This window comes from Oncorhynchus tshawytscha, unplaced genomic scaffold (assembly GCF_018296145.1).
Source record: "Oncorhynchus tshawytscha isolate Ot180627B unplaced genomic scaffold, Otsh_v2.0 Un_contig_65_pilon_pilon, whole genome shotgun sequence".
Lineage (NCBI taxonomy): Eukaryota > Metazoa > Chordata > Actinopteri > Salmoniformes > Salmonidae > Oncorhynchus > Oncorhynchus tshawytscha.
Genome location: NW_024609760.1, coordinates 45,001 through 69,000, shown reverse-complemented (window position 1 = coordinate 69,000; position 24,000 = coordinate 45,001). Strand labels below are relative to the sequence as shown.

General features: G+C 49.6%; 1 protein-coding gene across 1 annotated transcript in view; it reads left to right on the top strand.

Moving 5' to 3' along the window:
* Nucleotides 1–24,000, top strand: part of LOC121845768 (protein diaphanous homolog 3-like) — a 243,787-nt gene that overhangs the window by 191,851 nt on the left and 27,936 nt on the right. The window contains exons 7-9 of the mRNA XM_042317656.1: nucleotides 630–699; nucleotides 15,608–15,744; nucleotides 20,036–20,141. Of these exons, the coding sequence (XP_042173590.1) occupies nucleotides 630–699; nucleotides 15,608–15,744; nucleotides 20,036–20,141 (313 nt within the window). The remainder of the gene's footprint in view (nucleotides 1–629; nucleotides 700–15,607; nucleotides 15,745–20,035; nucleotides 20,142–24,000) is intronic.

Genomic DNA, 24,000 nt, shown 5'->3' with positions numbered 1-24,000 from the left:
TCTCTCTACCTCTGTCTACCTCTCTCTACCTCTCTCTACCTCTCTCTACCTCCCTCTACCTCCCTCTACCTCCCTCTACCTCCTCTACCTCTCTCTACCTCCTCTACCTCTACCTCTCTCTACCCTCTCTCTACCTCCCTCTACCTCTCTCTACCTCTCTCTACCTCTCTCTACCTCTCTCTACCTCCCTCTACCTCCCTCTACCTCTCTCTACCTCCCTCTACCTCCCTCTACCTCTCTCTCCCTCTACCTCTACCTCTTGCTTACCTCTGTCTCTCTCTCTACTCTCAATTCAATTCAAGGGGCTTTATTGGCATGGGAAACATGTGTTAACATTGCCAAAGCAAGTGCTGACTCTCTATGTCTGTTGTCTCTGTAGCCAGGATAAACCTGACAAGAAGCTACTCTCTCTGTCTGTTGTCTCTGTAGCCAGGATAAACCTGACAAGAAGCTACTCTCTCTGTCTGTTGTCTCTGTAGCCAGGATAAACCTGACAAGAAGCTACTCTCTCTGTCTGTTGTCTCTGTAGCCAGGATAAACCTGACAAGAAGCTACTCTCTATGTCTGTTGTCTCTGTAGCCAGGATAAACCTGACAAGAAGCTACTCTCTCTGTCTGTTGTCTCTGTAGCCAGGATAAACCTGACAAGAAGAGCCAGCATAAAGTCATCCAGTGCCTCAAAGCCTTCATGAACAACAAGGTAATGTAGCTAATCCTTCATGAACAACAAGGTCATGTAGCTAATCCTTCATGAACAACAAGGTAATGTAGCCAATCCCCACGAACAACAAGGTAATGTAGCTAATCCTTCATGAACAACGAGGTAATGCATCTAATCCCCATGAACAACAAGGTAATGTAGCCAATCCTTCATGAACAACAAGGTAATGTAGCCAATCCCCACGAACAACAAGGTAATGTAGCCAATCCCCACGAACAACAAGGTAATGTAGCCAATCCTTCATGAACAACAAGGTAATGTAGCCAATCCCCACATGAACAACAAGGTAATGTAGCCAATCCCCACGAACAACAAGGTAATGTAGCCAATCCTTCATGAACAACAAGGTAATGTAGCCAATCCCCCAATCCCCACGAACAACAAGGTAATGTAGCCAATCCCCCATGAACAACAAGGTAATGTAGCCAATCCTTCATGAACAACAAGGTAATGTAGCCAATCCCCCACGAACAACAAGGTAATGTAGCCAATCCCCACGAACAACAAGGTAATGTAGCTAATCCTTCATGAACAACGAGGTAATGCATCTAATCCCCATGAACAACAAGTGAATGTAGCTAATCCTTCATGAACAACAAGGTAATGTAGCTAATCCTTCAGGGACAACAAGGTAATGTAGCCAATCCTTCATGAACAACAAGGTAATGTAGCCAATCACTCACAAACAACAAGGTAATGTAGCTAATCCTTCATGAACAACAATGTAATGTAGTTAATCATTCATGAACAATGTAATGTAGCTAATCCTTCATGAACAAGGTAATGTAGCCAATCCTTCAGGAACAACAAGGTAATGTAGCCAATCCTTCATGAACAACAAGGTAATGTAGCCAATCCTTCATGAACAACAAGGTAATGTAGCTAATCCTTCATGAACAACAAGGTAATGTAGCTAATCCTTCATGAACAACAAGGTAATGTTGATAATCCTTCATGAACAACAAGGTAATGTAGCTAATCCTTCATGAACAAGGTAATGTAGCCAATCCTTCATGAACAACAAGGTAATGTAGCCAATCCTTCATGAACAACAATGTAATGTAGCCAATCCTTCATGAACAACAAGGTAATGTAGCTAATCCTTCATGAACAACAAGGTAATGTTGAAAATCCTTCATGAACAACAAGGTAATGTTGATAATCCTTCATGAACAAGGTAATGTTGATAATCCTTCATGAACAACAAGGTAATGTCTGGGAGAGGAGAAGAGGAGAAATGTGTCCCACTGCTGAATTGGTTCTGGTACTTCCTGTCCCTTCTGGGAGAGGAGAAATGTGTCCCACTGCTGAATTGGTTCTGGTACTTCCTGTCCCTTCTGGGAGAGGAGAAATGTGTCCCACTGCTGAATTGGTTCTGGTACTTCCTGTCCCTTCTGGGAGAGGAGAAATGTGTCCCACTGCTGAATTGGTTCTGGTACTTCCTGTCCCTTCTGGGAGAGGAGAAATGTGTCCCCCTTCTGGGACTGCTGAATTGGTTCTGGTACTTCCTGTCCCTTCTGGGAGAGGAGAAATGTGTCCCACTGCTGAATTGGTTCTGGTACTTCCTGTCCCTTCTGGGAGAGGAGAAATGTCCCACTGCTGAATTGGTTCTGGTACTTCCTGTCCCTTCTGGGAGAGGAGAAATGTGTCCCACTGCTGAATTAGTATTCAGACCCTTTGACTTATTCCACGTTTTGCTGTTTAAAACCTACATTCAAAATGGCTTAAATAAAATAAAATAAAATATCTCACCCATCTATACACAATACACCATAGTAACAAAGTGAAAACACATTTCTAGGTAAATGTTCGCACATTTATTGAACATGAAATACAGGAAGTGTTTTTACGTAAGTATTCACACCCCTGAGTCGATACGTTGTGGAAACACATTCGGCAGCGATTTGCCGCTTTCTGGGTCAAGTCTTTGAGATGTTTTCACACCTGGTTAATGCAACGTTCTTTAAAAAAAGAATTCTTCCAGCTCTGTCAAATGGGCGGTTGTTCATTGCTAGGCAACCGTGTTCAGGTTTGGCCACAGATTTTCAAGTAGATTCACAGTGGGTTCAGAAAGTATTCAGACCCCTTGAATTTTTCCTACATTTTGTTACGTTAGTCTTATTCTAAAATTTATTAAATATATTTTTTTCCCCTCATCAATCTACACACAATTCCTCATAATGAATGTAAAAATAGGTTTTTAGAATTGTTTTGCTAATTTATTAAGAATTTAAAACACAATTGCACATTTACATAAGTATTCAGACCCTTTACATTCAGAGACTTGTCCCGAAGCCACTCCTGCGTTGTCTTGGCTGTGTGCTTCGGGTCGTTGTCCTGTTGGAAGGTGAACCTTCGCCCCAGTCTGAGGTCCTGAGCGCTCCGGAGCAGGTTTTCATTAAGGATCTCTCTGTACTTTGCTCCTTTCATCTTTACCTCCATCATGACTAGTCTCCCAGTCCCCCACAGCATGATGCTGCCATCACCATGCTTCACCGTAGGGATGTTGCCAGGTTTCCTCCATCATGACCGGTCTCCCAGTTCCCCACGGCATGATGCTGCCACCACCATGCTTCACCGTAGGGATGTTGCCAGGTTGCCTTCATCCTGACTAGTCTCCCAGTCCCCCACAGCATGATGCTGCCACCACCATGCTTCACCGTAGGGATGTTGCCAGGTTTCCTTCATCATGACCAGTCTCCCAGTCCCCCAAAGCATGATGCTGCCACCACCATGCTTCACCGTAGGGATGTTGCCAGGTTTCCTTCATCCTGACTAGTCTCCCAGTCCCCCACAGCATGACGCTGCCACCACCATGCTTCACCGTAGGGATGGTGCCAGGTTTCCTTCATCCTGACTAGTCTCCCAGATCCCTACGGCATGATGCTGCCACCACCATGCTTCACCGTAGGGATGGTGCCAGGTTTCCTCCATCCTGACTAGTCTCCCAGTTCCCTACGGCATGATGCTGCCACCACCATGCTTCACCGTAGGGATGGTGCCAGGTTTCCTTCATCCTGACTAGTCTCCCAGTCCCCACAGCATGACGCTGCCACCACCATGCTTCACCGTAGGGATGGTGCCAGGTTTCCTTCATCCTGACTAGTCTCCCAGTTCCCTACGGCATGATGCTGCCACCACCATGCTTCACCACCGTAGGGATGGTGCCAGGTTTCCTTCATCCTGACTAGTCTCCCAGTTCCCCACAGCATGATGCTGCCACCACCATGCTTCACCGTAGGGATGGTGCCATGTTTCCTTCATCCTGACTAGCCTCCCAGTCCCCCACAGCATAATGCTGCCACCACCATGCTTCACCGTAGGAATGGTGCCAGGTTTCCTCCATCATGACCAGTCTCCCAGTTCCCCACGGCATGATGCTGCCACCACCATGCTTCACCGTAGGGATGTTGCCAGGTTTCCTCCATCATGACCAGTCTCCCAGTTCCCCACGGCATGATGCTGCCACCACCATGCTTCACCATAGGGATGTTGCCAGGTTTCCTCCATCATGCCTAGGCTCCCAGTCCCCCACAGCATGATGCTGCCACCACCATGCTTCACCGTAGGGATGATGCCAGGTTTCCTTCATCCTGACTAGTCTCCCAGTCCCCCACAGCATGATGCTGCCACCACCATGCTTCACCGTAGGGATGGTGCCAGGTTTCCTCCATCATGACCAGTCTCCCAGTCCCCCACAGCATGATGCTGCCACCACCATGCTTCACGACAAAAGGTCAACCAGGACGAGAGTCATGGCGACAAAAGGTCAATCTGGACGAGAGTCATGGCGACAAAAGGTCAACCTGGACGAGAGTCATGACGACAAAAGGTCAACCTGGACGAGAGAAGACGACAAACGTCAACCTGGACGAGAGTCATGATGACACACGTCAACCTGGACGAGAGTCACGACGACACGTCAACCTGGACGAGTCACGACGACAAACGTCAACCTGGACGAGTCACGACGACAAACGTCAACCTGGCCGAGAGTCACGACGACAAACGGTCAACCTGGACGAGAGTCACGACGACAAACGTCAACCTGGACGAGAGTCACGACGACAAACGTCAACCTGGACGAGAGTCACGACGACAAACGTCAACCTGGACGAGAGTCACGACGACAAACGTCAACCTGCGTATTTTATTCCTCTTGTTTTACTATTTTAATTGTATTTTATATATTTTTAACTCTATCGTTGGAAAGATGCTCGTCAGAAAGTATTTTGCGGTAAAGTCAAGACCCGTTGTCTTTTAGCGCGTGTGACAGATGAAACTGGATCTGAATTGTTTTATTAGAAACGTATGTAGCCTGAATGTCTTTACTTTAAATCATCATAAATGCCGTTTTGGGATGCAGCCCGACCTCAGCCTCTCTGGGAGGTGTCGTTGTGTGGAGCTGAAGCCCAGCCTCTCTGGGAGGTGTGTCGTTGTGTGGAGCTGAAGCCCAGCCTCTCTGGGAGGAGGTGTCGTTGTGTGGAGCTGAAGCCCAGCCTCTCTGGGAGGAGGTGTCGTTGTGTGGAGTTGAAGCCCAGCCTCTCTGGGAGGAGGTGTCGTTGTGTGGAGCTGAGCCCCAGTGGAGCTCGTCTGGCACACCACTCCTCCTCTCCTCTCGTTGTAAGGTCTTGTGTAATCCTGTTGCCACAACAGGTGCCAAGCGCCTCTTTTACCCAACGGCACTGACTCACAGACCTTGCCCTCGCCTCCTGCTGCATCTTGGGATACGTCTCGCCCACAGCGCCTGCGGAGGCTGCCAGACAGGTGTTCCAAACCAGCTGTCGGTGCCTTTCCCCCTCCCCTCCTCCTCTGCTCCCTCTTCCTCCCTCCCTCCCTCTTCCTCCTTCCCTCTCTTCCTCTTCCTCCTTCTCTCTCTTCCTCCTTCCCTCCCTCCCTCTTCCTCCTTCCCTCCCTCCCTCTTCCTCCATCCCTCTCCCCCTCCTCCTTCCCTCCCTCTTCTTCCATCCCTCTCTTCCTCCTTCCCTCCCTCCCTCCCTCCATCCCTCTCTCCCCTCCTCCTTCCCTCTCCCTCCCCCTCCCTTCCTCCTTCCCTCCCTCCCTTCCTCCTTCCCTTCCTCCTTCCCTCCCTTTCCTCCTCCTTCCCTCCCTCTTCCTCCTCCTTCCCTCCCTCTTCCTCCATCTCTATAGCCCATAAACAATTACTGATGAATGCAGCTTGAGAGTCTACGCGTCAAAACACTCGGGAATTCTCTCAAATTACATTGGAGAGGCGGCTTATGATAGAAAAAATAACATTAAGTTCTCTGGCTACAGTTCTGGTTGGACGTTCCTGCGGGTCAGCATGTCAATTGCACACATGCCCTCAGCTTGAGACGTCTGTGGCATTGGGTTGTGTGATGAAACTGCCCATTTTACAGTGGCTTTTTATTACCCCCAGCACGAGGTGCACCTGTGTAATGATCATTCTGTTTAATCAGCTTCTTGATATGCCACACCTGTCAGGTGGATGGATTATCTTGGCTACGGAGAAATGCTCGCTAACAGGAATGCCAACAGAAATCGGGCATTTTCAGTTTTTTGTGCATGTGGAACATTTCTGGGATATTTTATTTCAGCTCGTGAAACATGGGACTGACTCTTTACATGTTGCGTTTATATTTTTGTTCGGTGCTTATGGAAAAAGCCATTTTGAATCAACAGGCCGGGCTGGCGTCAGCAACTGGCCAGACGCTCTCCTCACCTCTGTGTTCCACTACATTCTCTTTCTCGCTAAATGAAACGAGGAGGAAAATGTGTTTACCTTCTCTCCTTCCCTTCATCCCTTCTCTCCTTCCCTTCATCCCTTCATCCCTTCTCTCCTTCCCTTCATCCCACCCCTCCCTTCTCTCCTCCCCTCCCTTCATCCCACCCCTCCCCCCTTCATCCCACCCTCCTCCCTCTCCCTCCCTCTCCCTCCCTCCCCCTCCTCCCTCCTCCCCACCTCTGCCTCCTGTGCTCCCCCTCCCTTCCCCCTCCTCCTCCCCATCCCACCCCCTCCCCTCCCTTCCCTCCCCTCCCCTCCCTCCCCTCCCTTCCCCTCCCCTCCCCCCCTCCCTCCCCTCCTCCTCCCTCGCTGTGCTGCCCACCTCCCCTCCCCTCCCTTCCCCTCCCCAGGCCTCCCCCTGTGCTGCCCACCTGTCCTCCCTCCCTCTCATCCCACCCCTCCCCTCCCCTCCCTTCATCCCCCCTCCCCTCCTCCTCCCCCTCATCCCACCCCTCCCCTCTCCTCTCCTCCCCCTCCTCCCCCCTCCCCTCCCCTCCCCTCCCTCCCTCCCCTCCTCCCACCCTCCTCCTCCCCTCCCCTCCCCTCCCCTCTCCCCAGGCCTCTGCCTCGCTGCTGCCCAGACCTCCCTCCTCCTCCTCCCCTCCCCTCCCCTCCCCTCCTCCCCCTCTCCTCCCTCCCCTCCCCTCCCCAGGCCTCTGCCTCGCTGTGCTGCCCAGACCTGTCCCCCTCCCCTCCCTCTCTCCCCTCCCCAGGCCTCTGCCTCCCTGTCCCCTCCCCAGACCTCCCTCCCCTCCCCCATCCCTCCCTCCTCTCCTCCTCCTCCCTCCCTCCCTCCCTCCCTCTCTCCTCCCCCTCTCCCCCCTCTCCTCCCTCTCCTCCTCCTCCCCTCCCCTCCTCCCTCCCCTCCCTCCCTCGCTGTGCTGCCCAGACCTGTCCCTCCCCTCCCCCAGGCCTCTGCCTCTCCTCGCCTCCCTGTCCCTCCTCCCTCCCCCTCCAGGCCTCTGCCTCCTGTGCTGTCCCCCTGTCCCCCCCCCCCCAGGCCTCTGCCTCGGAGAGAGAAACTGTGCTCCTGTCCCTCCTCTCCTCCTCCTCCCTCCCCTCCCTCCTCCTCCTCCCCCCTCCCCTCCCCTCCCCCTCTCCTCCCATCCCTCTCCTCCCTCTCCTCTCCTCCCCTCCCCTCCCCTCCTGTGCTGCCCAGACCTGTCCCTCCTCCCTCCCCTCCCTCCCTCCTCTCCTCCTCCCCTCCCCTCCTCCCCCTCCCCTCCCCTCCCCTCCCCTCACTGTGCCCCAGACCTGTCCCTCCTCTCCCTCCTCCTCTCCCTCCTCCCCTCTCCCCTCCTCCCCTCCTCCCCTCCCTCCCCTCCCCCCTCCCCTCCCCCTCCCCTCCCCTCCTCCCTCTCCTCCTCCCTCCTCCCCTCCCCCCTCCTCCCCTCCTCCCCCTCCCCCCCTCCCCTCCCCTCTCCTCCCCTCCTCCCTCCCCTCCTCTGTGAGAGCCCAGACCTGTCCCTCCTCCCCTCCTCCTCTCCCCTCCCTCCCCTCCTGCCCAGACCTGTCCCTCCTCCCCTCTCCTCCCCCTCTCTCCTCCTCATCTCCTCCCCTCCTCCCCTCCCTCCTCCTCCTCCCTCCCCTCCCTCTCCTCCCTTCCCCATCCCACCCCTCCTCCCCATCCCACCCCTCCCTCCCTTCATCCCACCCCTCCTCTCCTCCCCCTCGCTGTGCCCCAGACCTGTCCCTCCTCCCCTCCCCTCCCCTCCCCAGGCCTCTGCCTCGCTGTGCTGCCCAGACCTGTCCCCCTCCCTCCCCTCCCCAGGCCTCTGCCTCGCTGTGCTGCCCAGACCTGTCCCTCCTCCCTCCCCTCCCTCCCCAGGCCTCTGCCTCGCTGTGCTGCCCAGACCTGTCCCTCCTCCCCTCCTCCTCCCCTCTCCTCCCCAGGCCTCTCCCTCTCTCCCTCCTCCTGACCCCTCCTCCTCCTCCCTCTCTCCTCTCCTCCCTCTCCTCTCCTCCCTCCCTCTCCTCCCCAGGCCTCTGCCTCACTGTGCTGCCCAGACCTGTCCCTCCTCCCCTCCCCTCCCTCTCCCTCCCCTCCCCTCTCCTCCCTCCCCTCCCCTCTCCTCCCCCCTCCCCTCCCCTGTGTTGCCCAGACCTCCCCTCCTCTCCTCCCCTCCCTCCTCTCCTCTCCCTCCCCTCCCCCTCCTCCCTCTCCTCCCCTCTCCTCCTCCTCCCTCCCCTCCTCCTCTCCTCCCCTCCTCCCCTCCCTCCCCTCCCCTCCTCCTCCCCTCCCCCTCCCCTCCCCTCTCCTCCCCTCTCCTGCTCCTCTCCTCTCCTCCCCTCCCCTCTCCTCCCTCCCCTCCCCCTCCCCTCCCTCCTCCCTCCTCCTGTCCCTCCTCTCCTCCCCCTCCCCTCCTCCTCCCTCCTCCCCTCCCTCTCCTCCTCCTCCCCTCCCCCCTCCCTCCCCTCCTCCTCCCCTCCCCTCCCTCCCTCCCCTCTCCTCCCCCCTCCTCCCTCTCCTCCCCTCCCCTCCCCTCCCTGCTGCCCAGACCTCTCCCTCCTCCCTCCCCTCCCCCTCTCCTCCCCCCATCCCCTCCCCCTCCCCCTCCCCCTCCCCTCACTGTGCTGCCCAGACCTGTCCCTCCTCTCCTCCCCTCTCCTCTCCCCTCCCCCTCCCTCCTCCCCTCCCCCTCCCCCTCCTCCCCTCCCCTCTCCTCCCTCTCCTCCCCCTCCCCAACCTCCCCTCCTCCTCCCCCTCCTCCCCTCCTCCTCCCCTCCCTCCTCCCTCCTCCTCCCCTCTCCTCCCCTCTCCCCTCCCCTCCTCCTCCCCTCCCTCCCCTCCCCTCCCTCCTCCTCCTCCCCTCCCCTCCCCTCCCCTCCTCCCTCCTCCCCTCCCTCCCCCCCTCCTCTCCTCCTCTCCTCCTCCCCTCCTCCTCCTCCCTCCTCCCTCCCCTCCCCTCTTCCCCTCTCCTCCCTCCCCCTCCTCCCCTCTCCTCCCCTTCTCCCAGGTCCTCGCTGTGCTGCCCAGACCTGTCCCCCTCCCCTCCCCTCCCCAGGCCTCTGCCTCGCTGTGCTGCCCAGACCTGTCCCTCCTCCCCTCCCCTCCCCAGGCCTCTGCCTCCTCCCCTCCCTCCCCAGGCCTCTGCCTCGCTGTGCTACCCAGACCTGTCCCTCCTCCCCTCCCCTCCCCTCTCCTGCCCTCGCTGTGCTGCCCAGACCTGTCCCTCCTCTCCTCCCCCCTCCTCCTCTCCCTCTCCTCTCCTCTTCTCCCCTCCCCTCTCCTCCCCTCCCCCCCCCTCCCCTCTCCTCCCCTCCTGTGCTGCCCAGACCTGTCCCTCCTCCCCCTCCCCTCTCCTCCCCCTCTCCCCTCCTCCCTCTCCTCCCCTCCCCTCCCCTCCCCTCTCCTCTCCTCCCTTCACAACCTCCCCTCCTCCCCTCCCCTCTCCCCTCTCCTCCCCTCCCCTCCTCCCCTCCCCTCTCCTCCCCTCTCCTCCGCTCCTCCCCCCTCTCCTCCCCTCCTCTCCTCCCCTCCCCTCTCCTCCCCTCCTCTCCTCCCCTCCCCTCGCTGTGCTGCCCAGACCTGTCCCTCCTCCCCCTCCCCTCATGCTGTGCTGCCCAGACCTGTCCCTCCTCCCCTCCCCTCTCCTCTCCTCCCCCTCCTCCCCTCTCCTCTCCTCCCCTCGCTCCTCCCAGACCTCTCCTCCCCTCCCCTCCCCTCCCCTCTCTCCCCTCTCCCTCTCCTCTGGTCCCCCTCCTCCTCCCTCTCCCCTCTCCTCCCCTCCTCCTCTCCCCTCCCCCTCCTCTCCCCTCTCTCTCCTCTCCTCCCCCTCCTCCTCTCCCCTCCCCTCTCCTCTCCTCCCCTCCTCCTCCTCTCCCCTCCCCCTCGCTGTGCTGCCCAGACCTGTGCCTCCTCCCCTCCCTCTTCCCCAGACGTCCTCGTGTTGTTACCCTGTTCTCCAGGCTATGAGACGACATCAGGAGAGAGAAACAGACGTCCTCGTGTTGTTACCCTGTTCTCCAGGCTATGAGACGACATCAGGAGAGAGAAACCAGACGTCCTCGTGTTGTTACCCTGTTCTCCAGGCTATGAGACGACATCAGGAGAGAGAAACAGACGTCCTCGTGTTGTTACCCTCCTCTCCCTCCATGTTAGAACCAGTCTGACTGTTCTCCCTGAACACCATGTCTAATATCATTGCGGGGGCCTGGTTTGCCTTTTTACCCAGATACCGCTGGGAAATAATTAACTTTTATCTCAGAAACCGTTTCAAGTTGGGTTGTTTTCTCTGTGAAAGTCCTTTCATGCCCCGTACAGTAGACCTGTGTGGGTGGCAATGTCTTTACATTCCAGTTTTAATGATGGTTGTGTTATCAGCTGTGTTATCTGCTGTGTTTTAATGATGGCTGTGTTATCAGCTGTGTTTTAATGATGGCTGTGTTATCTGCTGTGTTTTAATGATGGCTGTGTTATCAGCTGTGTTATCTGCTGTGTTATCAGCTGTGTTTTAATGATGGCTGTGTTATCAGCTGTGTTATCAGCTGTGTTTTAATGATGGCTGTGTTATCAGCTGTGTTATCTGCTGTGTTTTAATGATGGCTGTGTTATCAGCTGTGTTATCTGCTGTGTTATCAGCTGTGTTTTAATGATGGCTGTGTTATCAGCTGTGTTATCAGCTGTGTTTTAATGATGGCTGTGTTATCAGCTGTGTTATCTGCTGTGTTTTAATGATGGCTGTGTTATCAGCTGTGTTATCAGCTGTGTTATCAGCTGTGTTTTAATGATGGCTGTGTTATCAGCTGTGTTATCTGCTGTGTTTTAATGATGGCTGTGTTATCAGCTGTGTTATCAGCTGTGTTTTAATGATGGCTGTGTTATCAGCTGTGTTATCTGCTGTGTTATCAGCTGTGTTTTAATGATGGCTGTGTTATCAGCTGTGTTTTAATGATGGCTGTGTTATCAGCTGTATTATCTGCTGTGTTATCAGCTGTGTTTTAATGATGGCTGTGTTATCAGCTGTGTTTTAATGATGGCTGTGTTATCAGCTGTATTATCTGCTGTGTTATCAGCTGTGTTTTAATGATGGCTGTGTTATCTGCTGTGTTTTAATGATGGCTGTGTTATCAGCTGTGTTATCAGCTGTGTTTTAATGATGGCTGTGTTATCAGCTGTGTTTTAATGATGGCTGTGTTATCAGCTGTGTTATCAGCTGTGTTATCTGCTGTGTTATCTGCTGTGTTTTAATGATGGCTGTGTTATCTGCTGTGTTATCAGCTGTGTTTTAATGATGGCTGTGTTATCAGCTGTGTTATCAGCTGTGTTTTAATGATGGCTGTGTTATCAGCTGTGTTTTAATGATGGCTGTGTTATCAGCTGTGTTTTAATGATGGCTGTGTTATCAGCTGTGTTATCAGCTGTGTTTTAATGATGGCTGTGTTATCAGCTGTGTTTTAATGATGGCTGTGTTATCAGCTGTGTTATCAGCTGTGTTTTAATGATGGCTGTGTTATCAGCTGTGTTATCAGCTGTGTTTTAATGATGGCTGTGTTATCAGCTGTGTTTTAATGATGGCTGTGTTATCAGCTGTGTTTTAATGATGGCTGTGTTATCAGCTGTGTTATCAGCTGTGTTTTAATGATGGCTGTGTTATCAGCTGTGTTTTAATGATGGCTGTGTTATCAGCTGTGTTATCAGCTGTGTTTTAATGATGGCTGTGTTATCAGCTGTGTTTTAATGATGGCTGTGTTATCAGCTGTGTTTTAATGATGGCTGTGTTATCAGCTGTGTTATCAGCTGTGTTTTAATGATGGCTGTGTTATCAGCTGTGTTTTAATGATGGCTGTGTTATCAGCTGTGTTATCAGCTGTGTTTTAATGATGGCTGTGTTATCAGCTGTGTTATCAGCTGTGTTTTAATGATGGCTGTGTTATCAGCTGTGTTTTAATGATGGCTGTGTTATCAGCTGTGTTTTAATGATGGCTGTGTTATCAGCTGTGTTATCAGCTGTGTTTTAATGATGGCTGTGTTATCAGCTGGCTTGTGTTTTAATGATGGCTGTGTTATCAGCTGTGTCTTTAATGATGGCTGTGTTATCAGCTGTGTTTTAATGATGGCTGTGTTATCAGCTGTGTTTTAATGATGGCTGTGTTATCAGCTGTGTTTTAATGATGGCTGTGTTATCAGCTGTGTTTTAATGATGGCTGTGTTATCAGCTGTGTTTTAATGATGGCTGTGTTATCAGCTGTGTTATCAGCTGTGTTTTAATGATGGCTGTGTTATCAGCTGTGTTTTAATGATGGCTGTGTTATCAGCTGTGTTATCAGCTGTGTTTTAATGATGGCTGTGTTATCAGCTGTGTTATCAGCTGTGTTTTAATGATGGCTGTGTTATCAGCTGTTTGTTTTAATGTTTTAATGATGGCTGTGTTATCAGCTGTGTTTTAATGATGGCTGTGTTATCAGCTGTGTTTTAATGATGGCTGTGTTATCAGCTGTGTTTTAATGATGGCTGTGTTATCAGCTGTGTTTTAATGATGGCTGTGTTATCAGCTGTGTTATCAGCTGTGTTTTAATGATGGCTGTGTTATCAGCTGTGTTTTAATGATGGCTGTGTTATCAGCTGTGTTATCAGCTGTGTTTTAATGATGGCTGTGTTATCAGCTGTGTTATCAGCTGTGTTTTAATGATGGCTGTGTTATCAGCTGTGTTTTAATGATGGCTGTGTTATCAGCTGTGTTTTAATGATGGCTGTGTTATCAGCTGTGTTTTAATGATGGCTGTGTTATCAGCTGTGTTTTAATGATGGCTGTGTTATCAGCTGTGTTTTAATGATGGCTGTGTTATCAGCTGTGTTTTAATGATGGCTGTGTTATCAGCTGTGTTTTAATGATGGCTGTGTTATATGTAGAGGAGGAGGAGAGTCTATCTAACTTCTAACATGTTGTCTGGTTCTAGTATGGTTTGGAGCGTCTATCTAACATGTTGTCTGGTTCTAGTATGGTTTGGAGAGTCTATCTAACATGTTGTCTGGTTCTAGTGTGGTTCTAGTATGGTTTGGAGCATCTATCTAACATGTTGTCTGGTTCTAGTATGGTTTGGAGCGTCTATCTAACATGTTGTCTGGTTCTAGTATGGTTTGGAGCGTCTATCTAACATGTTGTCTGGTTCTAGTGTGGTTCTAGTATGGTTTGGAGCGTCTATCTAACATGTTGTCTGGTTCTAGTATGGTTTGGAGAGTCTATCTAACATGTGATCTGTTGTCTGGTTCAAGTATGGTTTGGAGCGTCTATCTAACATGTTGTCTGGTTCTAGTGTGGTTCTAGTATGGTTTGGAGCATCTATCTAACATGTTGTCTGGTTCTAGTATGGTTCTAGTATGGTTCTAGTATGGTTTGGAGCGTCTATCTAACATGTTGTCTGGTTCTAGTATGGTTTGGAGCATCTATCTAACATGTTGTCTGGTTCTAGTATGGTTTGGAGCGTCTATCTAACATGTTGTCTGGTTCTAGTGTGGTTCTAGTATGGTTTGGAGCGTCTATCTAACATGTTGTCTGGTTCTAGTATGGTTTGGAGCGTCTATCTAACATGTTGTCTGGTTCTAGTATGGTTTGGAGCGTCTATCTAACATGTTGTCTGGTTCTAGTATGGTTCTAGTATGGTTTGGAGCGTCTATCTAACATGTTGTCTGGTTCTAGTATGGTTTGGAGCGTCTATCTAACATGTTGTCTGGTTCTAGTGTGGTTCTAGTATGGTTCTAGTATGGTTTGGAGCGTCTATCTAACATGTTGTATGGTTCTAGTATGGTTTGGAGCGTCTATCTAACATGTTGTCTGGTTCTAGTATGGTTTGGAGCATCTATCTAACATGTTGTCTGGTTCTAGTGTGGTTCTAGTATGGTTTGGAGCATCTATCTAACATGTTGTCTGGTTCTAGTATGGTTTGGAGCGTCTATCTAACATGTTGTCTGGTTCTAGTGTGGTTCTAGTATGGTTCTAGCATGGTTTGGAGCGTCTATCTAACATGTTGTATGGTTCTAGTATGGTTTGGAGCGTCTATCTAACATGTTGTCTGGTTCTAGTATGGTTTGGAGCATCTATCTAACATGTTGTCTGGTTCTAGTGTGGTTCTAGTAAGGTTTGGAGCGTCTATCTAACATGTGATCTGTTGTCTGGTTCTAGTATGGTTTGGAGCGTCTATCTAACATGTTGTCTGGTTCTAGTATGGTTTGGAGCGTCTATCTAACATGTTGTCTGGTTCTAGTATGGTTTGGAGAGTCGATCTAACATGTTGTCTGGTTCTAGTATGGTGTGGAGCGTCTATCTAACATGTTGTCTGGTTCTAGTATGGTTTGGAGAGTCGATCTAACATGTTGTCTGGTTCTAGTATGGTGTGGAGCGTCTATCTAACATGTTGTCTGGTTCTAGTGTGGTTCTAGTATGGTTTGGAGAGTCGATCTAACATGTTGTCTGGTTCTAGTATGGTTTGGAGCGTCTATCTAACATGTTGTCTGGTTCTAGTATGGTTTGGAGAGTCGATCTAACATGTTGTCTGGTTCTAGTGTGGTTCTAGTATGGTTTGGAGCATCTATCTAACATGTTGTCTGGTTCTAGTATGGTTTGGAGAGTCTATCTAACATGTGATCTGTTGTCTGGTTCAAGTATGGTTCTAGTATGGTTTGGAGCGTCTATCTAACATGTTGTCTGGTTCTAGTATGGTTTGGAGAGTCGATCTAACATGTTGTCTGGTTCTAGTGTGGTTCTAGTATGGTTTGGAGCGTCTATCTAACATGTTGTCTGGTTCTAGTATGGTTTGGAGCATCTATCTAACATGTTGTCTGGTTCTAGTATGGTTCTAGTATGGTTCTAGTATGGTTTGGAGCATCTATCTAACATGTTGTCTGGTTCTAGTATGGTTTGGAGCATCTATCTAACATGTTGTCTGGTTCTAGTGTGGTTCTAGTATGGTTTGGAGCGTCTATCTAACATGTTGTCTGGTTCTAGTATGGTTTGGAGCGTCTATCTAACATGTTGTCTGGTTCTAGTATGGTTTGGAGCGTCTATCTAACATGTTGTCTGGTTCTAGTGTGGTTCTAGTATGGTTTGGAGCGTCTATCTAACATGTTGTCTGGTTCTAGTATGGTTTGGAGCGTCTATCTAACATGTTGTCTGGTTCTAGTATGGTTTGGAGCGTATCCTGTCAGAGGAGAAGTGTCTGTCCCTGTTGGCCCGAGCTATCGACCCCACCCAGCCCGCCATGATGACCGACGTGGTCAAGCTGCTGTCAGCCATCTGCATTGTGGGCGAGGAGAACACGTAGGTCCCCATCCCTGCTTCACTCTGCCCTCACATGACTTCCTCTAGCTGTCTTCTGTTCTCCTCTACCTGTCCTCCATCACCCATGTTATCTATCCTCTCTTCTCCTCCATCACCCATGTTATCTATCCTCTGTTCTCCTCCATCACCCATGTTATCTATCCTCAGTTCTCCTACATCACCCATGTTATCTATCCTCTGTTCTCCTCCATCACCCCTTCTCCTACATCACCCATGTTATCTATCCTCTGTTCTCCTCCATCACCCATGTTATCTATCCTCTGTTCTCCTCCATCACCCATGTTATCTATCCTCTGTTCTCCTCCATCACCCATGTTATCTATCCTCTGTTCTCCTCCATCACCCATGTTATCTATCCTCTGTTCTCCTCCATCACCCATGTTATCTATCCTCTGTTCTCCTCCACCCATGTTATCTATCCTCTGTTCTCCTTTATCACCGATGTTATCTATCCTCTGTTCTCCTCCATCACCCATGTTATCTATCCTCTGTTCTCCTCTACCTGTCCTCCATCACCCATGTTATCTATCCTCTGTTCTCCTCCATCACCCATGTTATCTATCCTCTGTTCTCCTCTACCTGTCCTCCATCACCCATGTTATCTATCCTCTGTTCTCCTCCATCACCCATGTTATCTATCCTCAGTTCTCCTCCATCACCCATGTTATCTATCCTCTGTTCTCCTCCATCACCCATGTTATCTATCCTCTGTTCTCCTCCATCACCCCTTCTCCTACATCACCCATGTTATCTATCCTCTCTTCTCCTCCATCACCCATGTTATCTATCCTCTGTTCTCCTTCACCTGTCCTCCATCACCCATGTTATCTATCCTCTGTTCTCCTCCATCACCCATGTTATCTATCCTCTGTTCTCCTCCATCACCCATCACCCATGTTATCTATCCTCTGTTCTCCTCTACCTGTCCTCCATCACCCATGTTATCTATCCTCTGTTCTCCTCCATCACCCATGTTATCTATCCTCTGTTCTCCTCTACCTGTCCTCCATCACCCATGTTATCTATCCTCTGTTCTCCTCCATCACCCATGTTATCTATCCTCTGTTCTCCTCCATCACCCATGTTATCTATCCTCTGTTCTCCTCTACCTGTCCTCCATCACCCATGTTATCTATCCTCTGTTCTCCTCATCACCCATGTTATCTATCCTCAGTTCTCCTCCATCACCCATGTTATCTATCCTCTGTTCTCCTCCATCACCCATGTTATCTATCCTCTGTTCTCCTCCATCACCCCTTCTCCTACATCACCCATGTTATCTATCCTCTCTTCTCCTCCATCACCCATGTTATCTATCCTCTGTTCTCCTTCACCTGTCCTCCATCACCCATGTTATCTATCCTCTGTTCTCCTCCATCACCCCTTCTCCTACATCACCCATGTTATCTATCCTCTCTTCTCCTACATCACCCATGTTATCTATCCTCTGTTCTCCTTCACCTGTCCTCCATCACCCATGTTATCTATCCTCTGTTCTCCTCCATCACCCCTTCTCCTCCATCACCCATGTTATCTATCCTCAGTTCTCCTCCATCACCCATGTTATCTATCCTCTGTTCTCCTTCACCTGTCCTCCATCACCCATGTTATCTATCCTCTGTTCTCCTCTATCACCCATGTTATCTATCCTCTCTTCTCCTCCATCACCCATGTTATCTATCCTCTGTTCTCCTCCATCACCCATGTTATCTATCCTCTCTTCTCCTACACCACCCATGTTATCTATCCTCAGTTCTCCTCCATCACCCATGTTATCTATCCTCTGTTCTCCTTCACCTGTCCTCCATCACCCATGTTACCTATCCTCTCTTCTCCTACATCACCCATGTTATCTATCCTCAGTTCTCCTACATCACCCATGTTATCTATCCTCTGTTCTCCTCCATCACCCATGTTATCTATCCTCTGTTCTCCTTCACCTTTCCTCCATCACCCATGTTATCTATCCTCTGTTCTCCTCCATCACCCCTTCTCCTACATCACCCATGTTATCTATCCTCTCTTCTCCTACATCACCCATGTTATCTATCCTCTGTTCTCCTTCACCTGTCCTCCATCACCCATGTTATCTATCCTCTGTTCTCCTCCATCACCCCTTCTCCTCCATCACCCATGTTATCTATCCTCAGTTCTCCCCATCACCCATGTTATCTATCCTCTGTTCTCCTTCACCTGTCCTCCATCACCCATGTTATCTATCCTCTGTTCTCCTCTATCACCCATGTTATCTATCCTCTCTTCTCCTCCATCACCCATGTTATCTATCCTCTCTTCTCCTCCATCACCCATGTTATCTATCCTCTGTTCTCCTCCATCACCCATGTTATCTATCCTCTCTTCTCCTACACCACCCATGTTATCTATCCTCAGTTCTCCTCCATCACCCATGTTATCTATCCTCTGTTCTCCTTCACCTGTCCTCCATCACCCATGTTATCTATCCTCTCTTCTCCTACATCACCCATGTTATCTATCCTCAGTTCTCCTACATCACCCATGTTATCTATCCTCTGTTCTCCTCCATCACCCATGTTATCTATCCTCTGTTCTCCTTCACCTGTCCTCCATCACCCATGTTATCTATCCTCTGTTCTCCTCCATCACCCCTTCTCCTACATCACCCATGTTATCTATCCTCTCTTCTCCTCCATCACCCATGTTATCTATCCTCTGTTCTCCTTCATCACCCATGTCCTCCATCACCCCTTCTCCTACATCACCCATGTTATCTATCCTCTCTTCTCCTCCATCACCCATGTTATCTATCCTCTGTTCTCCTTCACCTGTCCTCCATCACCCATGTTATCTATCTCTCTCCTCTCTCTCCTGCTCATCTTCCTCTACCTGATGTACACGTGGTGGAGAACCAGCTAAATGGTAAAACTCATCCACAGCATCTGAGCAGCGAGTCCATGATCATTGACCTCTTTAAAGTCTGACTACAGTACAGTTGAACAGAGAAGATGCTGAGGGTCAGTTGGCAGAGAGCTGGAGTCGTAGATGGCAGAGAGCTGGAGTCGTAGATGGCAGAGAGCTGGAGTCGTAGACAGAAAGACAGTTGGCAGAGAGCTGGAGTCGTAGTTGGCAGAGAGCGGGAGTCGTAGACAGAGAGACAGTTGGCAGAGAGCTGGAGTCGTAGATGGCAGAGAGCTGGAGTCGTAGATGGCAGAGAGCGGGAGTCGTACAGAAAGACAGTTGGCAGAGAGCGGGAGTCATAGATGGCAGAGAGCTGGAGTCGTAGACAGAGAGACAGTTGGCAGAGAGCGGGAGTCGTAGACAGAGAGACAGTTGGCAGAGAGCTGGAGTCGTAGATGGCAGAGAGCGGGAGTCGTAGACAGAGAGACAGTTGGCAGAGAGCGGGAGTCGTAGACAGAGAGACAGTTGGCAGAGAGCTGGAGTCGTAGATGGCAGAGAGCTGGAGTCGTAGATGGCAGAGAGCTGGAGTCGTAGATGGCAGAGAGCGGGAGTCGTAGATGGCAGAGAGCTGGAGTCGTAGATGGCAGAGAGCTGGAGTCGTAGATGGCAGAGAGCGGGAGTCGTAGACAGAGAGACAGTTGGCAGAGAGCTGGAGTCGTAGACAGAGAGACAGTTGGCAGAGAGCTGGAGTCATAGATAGAGAGACAGTTGGCAGAGAGCTGGAGTCGTAGACAGAGAGACAGTTGGCAGAGAGCTGGAGTCATAGATAGATGGACAAATCCCCTAGGTGGAGTCAGACAGATGGACAAATCCCCTAGGTGGAGTCATAGACAGATGGATAAATCCCTAGGTGGAGTCGTAGACAGATGGACAAATGGCAGGTGGAGTCGTAGATAGATGGATAAATCCCCTAGGTGGAGTCAGACAGATGGATAAATCTAGGTGGAGTCGTAGACAGATGGACAAATCCCTAGGTGGAGTCGTAGATAGATGGATAAATCCCCTAGGTGGAGTCGTAGACAGATGGACAAATCCCTAGGTGGAGTCGTAGATAGATGGATAAATCCCTAGGTGGAGTCGTAGACAGATGGACAAATCCCCTAGTTGGAGTCGTAGACAGATGGATAAATCCCCTAGGTGGAGTCGTAGACAGATGGACAAATCCCCTAGGTGGAGTCGTAGACAGATGGATAAATCCCTAGGTGGAGTCGTAGACAGATGGACAAATCCCTAGGTGGAGTCGTAGACAGATGGATAAATCCCCTAGGTGGAGTCGTTCCAATCATTTGAGGCATTTGTGTGGCTGGTCATGCGTTTTGTTTTTCCCATTTAGTTTGGAGAAGGTCCTTGAAGCCGTCACCACAGCAGGAGAACACAGGGCCACGGAGAGGTTCAGTCCAATCGTAGAAGGACTCAGAGATCGCTCCGTCCAATTACAAGTAAGTGCAAAGGGGTCCTTACTCGCTGCTAGAACCAGGGCCCCAAATGGCATCCTATTACCTATGTAGTGCACTGCTTTTGACCAGAGCCCTATGGGTCAAAGTCGTTCACTACACAGGGAATAAGGTGCCGTTTGGGCGGCTGGAATCAGACACTCAGCGGTGTTGTTTTCAAAGCCAAAAAAGAAACGATATGAGGGTCATGAAACGATTCACATAAACTATTATTAATGTTGTGTACTATACACATTCACCTACAGTGGTCAGCCCTGTCTCTGTCTGTCTCTCTCTCTCTGTCTCTCTCTCTCTCTCTCTCTCTCTGTCTCTCTCTGTCTCTCTCTCTCTCTCTCTCTCTCTCTCTCTCTCTCTGTCCCTCTCTCTCTCTCTCTGTCTCTCTCTCTGTCTCTGTCTCTCTCTGTCCCTCTCTCTCTCTCTCTGTCTCTCTCTCTCTCTGTCTCTCTCTCTCTGTCTCTCTCTCTCTCTCTCTCTCTCTCTCTCTCTCTCTCTCTCTCTCTCTCTCTCTCTGTCTCTCTCTCTCTCTGTCTCTCTCTCTCTCTGTCTCTCTCTCTCTCTGTCTCTCTCTCTCTGTCTCTCTCTCTCTCTGTTTCTCTCTCTCTCTCTCTCTGTCCCTCTCTCTCTCTCTCTCTGTCTCTCTCTCTCTCTGTCTCTCTCTCTCTGTCCCTCTCTCTCTCTCTCTGTCCCTCTCTCTCTCTGTCCCTCTCTCTCTCTCTCTGTCCTCTCTCTCTCTCTCTGTCCCTCTCTCTCTCTCTCTGTCTCTCTCTCTCTCTGTCTCTCTCTCTCTCTCTCTCTCTCTCTCTCTCTCTCTCTCTCTGTCTCTCTCTCTGTCTCTCTCTCTCTCTGTCTCTCTCTCTCTCTGTCTCTCTCTGTCTCTCTCTCTCTCTCTGTCTCTCTCTCTCTCTCTCTGTCTCTCTCTCTCTCTCTGTCTCTCTCTCTCTCTCTGCTCTCTCTCTCTCTCTCTCTCTCTCTCTCTCTCTCTCTCTGTCTCTCTCTCTCTCTGTCTGTCTCTCTCTCTCTCTCTCTCTCTCTCTGTCTCTCTCTCTCTCTCTCTCTCTCTCTCTCTCTCTCTCTCTCTCTCTCTGTCTCTCTCTCTCTCTCTCTGTCTCTCTGTCTCTCTCTCTCTCTCTCTCTGTCTATTTCTCTCTCTCTGTCTTTCTCTCTCTCTCTCTCTCTCTCTCTCTCTCTGTCTCTCTCTGTCTCTCTCTGTCTCTCTCTCTCTCTCTCCATGTCTATTTCTCTCTCTCTGTCTTTCTCTCTCTGTCCCTCTCTCTCTCTGTCTCATCTCTGTCTCTCTCTCCCTCCCGTCCGTCTCCCTCCCATCTCCCTCCCTCCCTTTCAGTATGTTGTAAGGTCCACATTAGCAGGAGGAGGGAAGGAGTGTAATCATAGTAACTATATGCCTCGCTGCTTTCACAACACGATAAACCCAGATGCAGAACAGATAAATTATGATCAAGTTGATCTGATTATGGTGTTGAGAAGGAGAGTAACACACATAATGTGTTTTATATGGAATATAATCTACATGGATCATAATGTATTTTATATGGAATATAATCTATATAGAATATAATCTATATGGATCATAATGTGTTTTACATGGAATATAATCTACATGGAATATAATCTACATTAATCTACATGGAATATAATGTGTTTTATATAGAATATAATCTACATTAATCATAATGTATTTTATATGGAATATAATCTATATAGAATATAATCTACATGGATCATAATGTATTTTATATGGAATATAATCTACATGGATCATAATGTATTTTATATGGAATATAATCTACATGGATCATAATGTATTTTATATGGAATATAATCTATATAGGAATATAATCTATATGGAATATAATCTACATGGAATATAATCTACATGGAATATAATCTACATGGAATAAAATCTACATGGAATATAATCTACATGGAATATAATCTACATGGAATATAATCTACATGGAATATAATGTGTTTTATATAGAATATAATCTAAATGGATCATAATTTGTACAACGAAGGTCTCATGTCCTTTAGTTCTGAGTGCTGAGTCCTCTAGTGGCAACACAAATGGAGCCCAATTCCCTATATAGTGCACTACTTTATACCAGAACCCTATTCCCTATATAGTGCACTACTTTATACCAGAACCCTATTCCCTATGTAGTGCACTACCTTAGACCCTATTCCCTATATAGTGCACTAATTTATACCAGAACCCTATTCCCTATGGAGTGCACTACCTTAGACCCTATTCCCTATATAGTGCACCACTTTAGACCCTATTCCCTATATAGTGCACCACTTTAGACCCTATTCCCTATATAGTGCACTACTTTAGACCCTATTCCCGATATAGTGCACTACTTTAGACCCTATTCCCGATATAGTGCACTACTTTAGACCCTATTCCCTATATAGTGCACTACTTTAGACCCTATCCCCTATATAGTGCACTACTTTATACCAGCACCCTATTGAACCCTATTCCCTATATAGTGCACTACTTTATACCAGAACCCTATTCCCTATGGAGTGCACTACGTTAGACCCTATTCCCTATATAGTGCACTACTTTAGACCCTATTCCCAATATAGTGCACTACTTTAGACCCTATTCCCTATATAGCGCACTGGTATCATGAAACACCATGGTGGAGGTCTGGTATCATGAAACACCAGGGTGGTGGTATGGTATCATTAAACACCAGGTGGTGGTCTGGTATCATGAAACACTAGGGTGGGGGTCTGGTATGATTAAACACGAGGGTGGAGGTCTGGTATCATGAAACACCAGGGTGGAGGTCTGGTATCATGAAACACCAGGGTGGTGGTATGGTATCATTAAACACCAGGGTGGTGGTATGGTATCATTAAACACCAGGGTGGTGGTATGGTATCATGAAACACCAGGGTGGTGGTATGGTATCATTAAACACCAGGGTGGAGGTCTGGTATCATTAAACACCAGGGTGGTGGTCTGGTATCATTAAACACCAGGGTGGAGGTCTGGTATCATGAAACACCAGGGTGGAGGTCTGGTATCATGAAACACCAGGGTGGAGGTCTGGTATCATTAAACACCAGGGTGGAGGTCTGGTATCATGAAACACCAGGGTGGAGGTCTGGTATCATTAAACACCAGGGTGGAGGTCTGGTATCATTAAACACCAGGGTGGTGGTCTGGTATCATTAAACACCAGGGTGGAGGTCTGGTATCATGAAACACCAGGGTGGAGGTCTGGTATCATGAAACACCAGGGTGGTGGTCTGGTATCATGAAACACCAGGGTGGAGGTCTGGTATCATTAAACACCAGGGTGGTGGTCTGGTGTCATTAAACACCAGGGTGGTGGTCTGGTATCATTAAACACCAGGGTGGTGGTCTGGTATCATTAAACACCAGGGTGGAGGTCTGGTATCATTAAACACCAGGGTGGTGGTCTGGTATCACCAGGGTGGAGGTCTGATATCATGAAACACCAGGGTGGTGGTCTGGTATCATTAAACACCAGGGTGGTGGTCTGGTATCATTAAACACCAGGGTGGTGGTCTGGTATCATGAAACACCAGGGTGGAGGTCTGGTATCATTAAACACCAGGGTGGAGGTCTGGTATCATTAAACACCAGGGTGGAGGTCTGGTATCATTAAACACCAGGGTGGAGGTCTGGTATCATTAAACACCAGGGTGGAGGTCTGGTATCATTAAACACCAGGGTGGAGGTCTGGTATCATTAAACACCAGGGTGGAGGTCTGGTATCATTAAACACCAGGGTGGTGGTCTGGTATCATTAAACACCAGGGTGGTGGTCTGGTATCATGCACA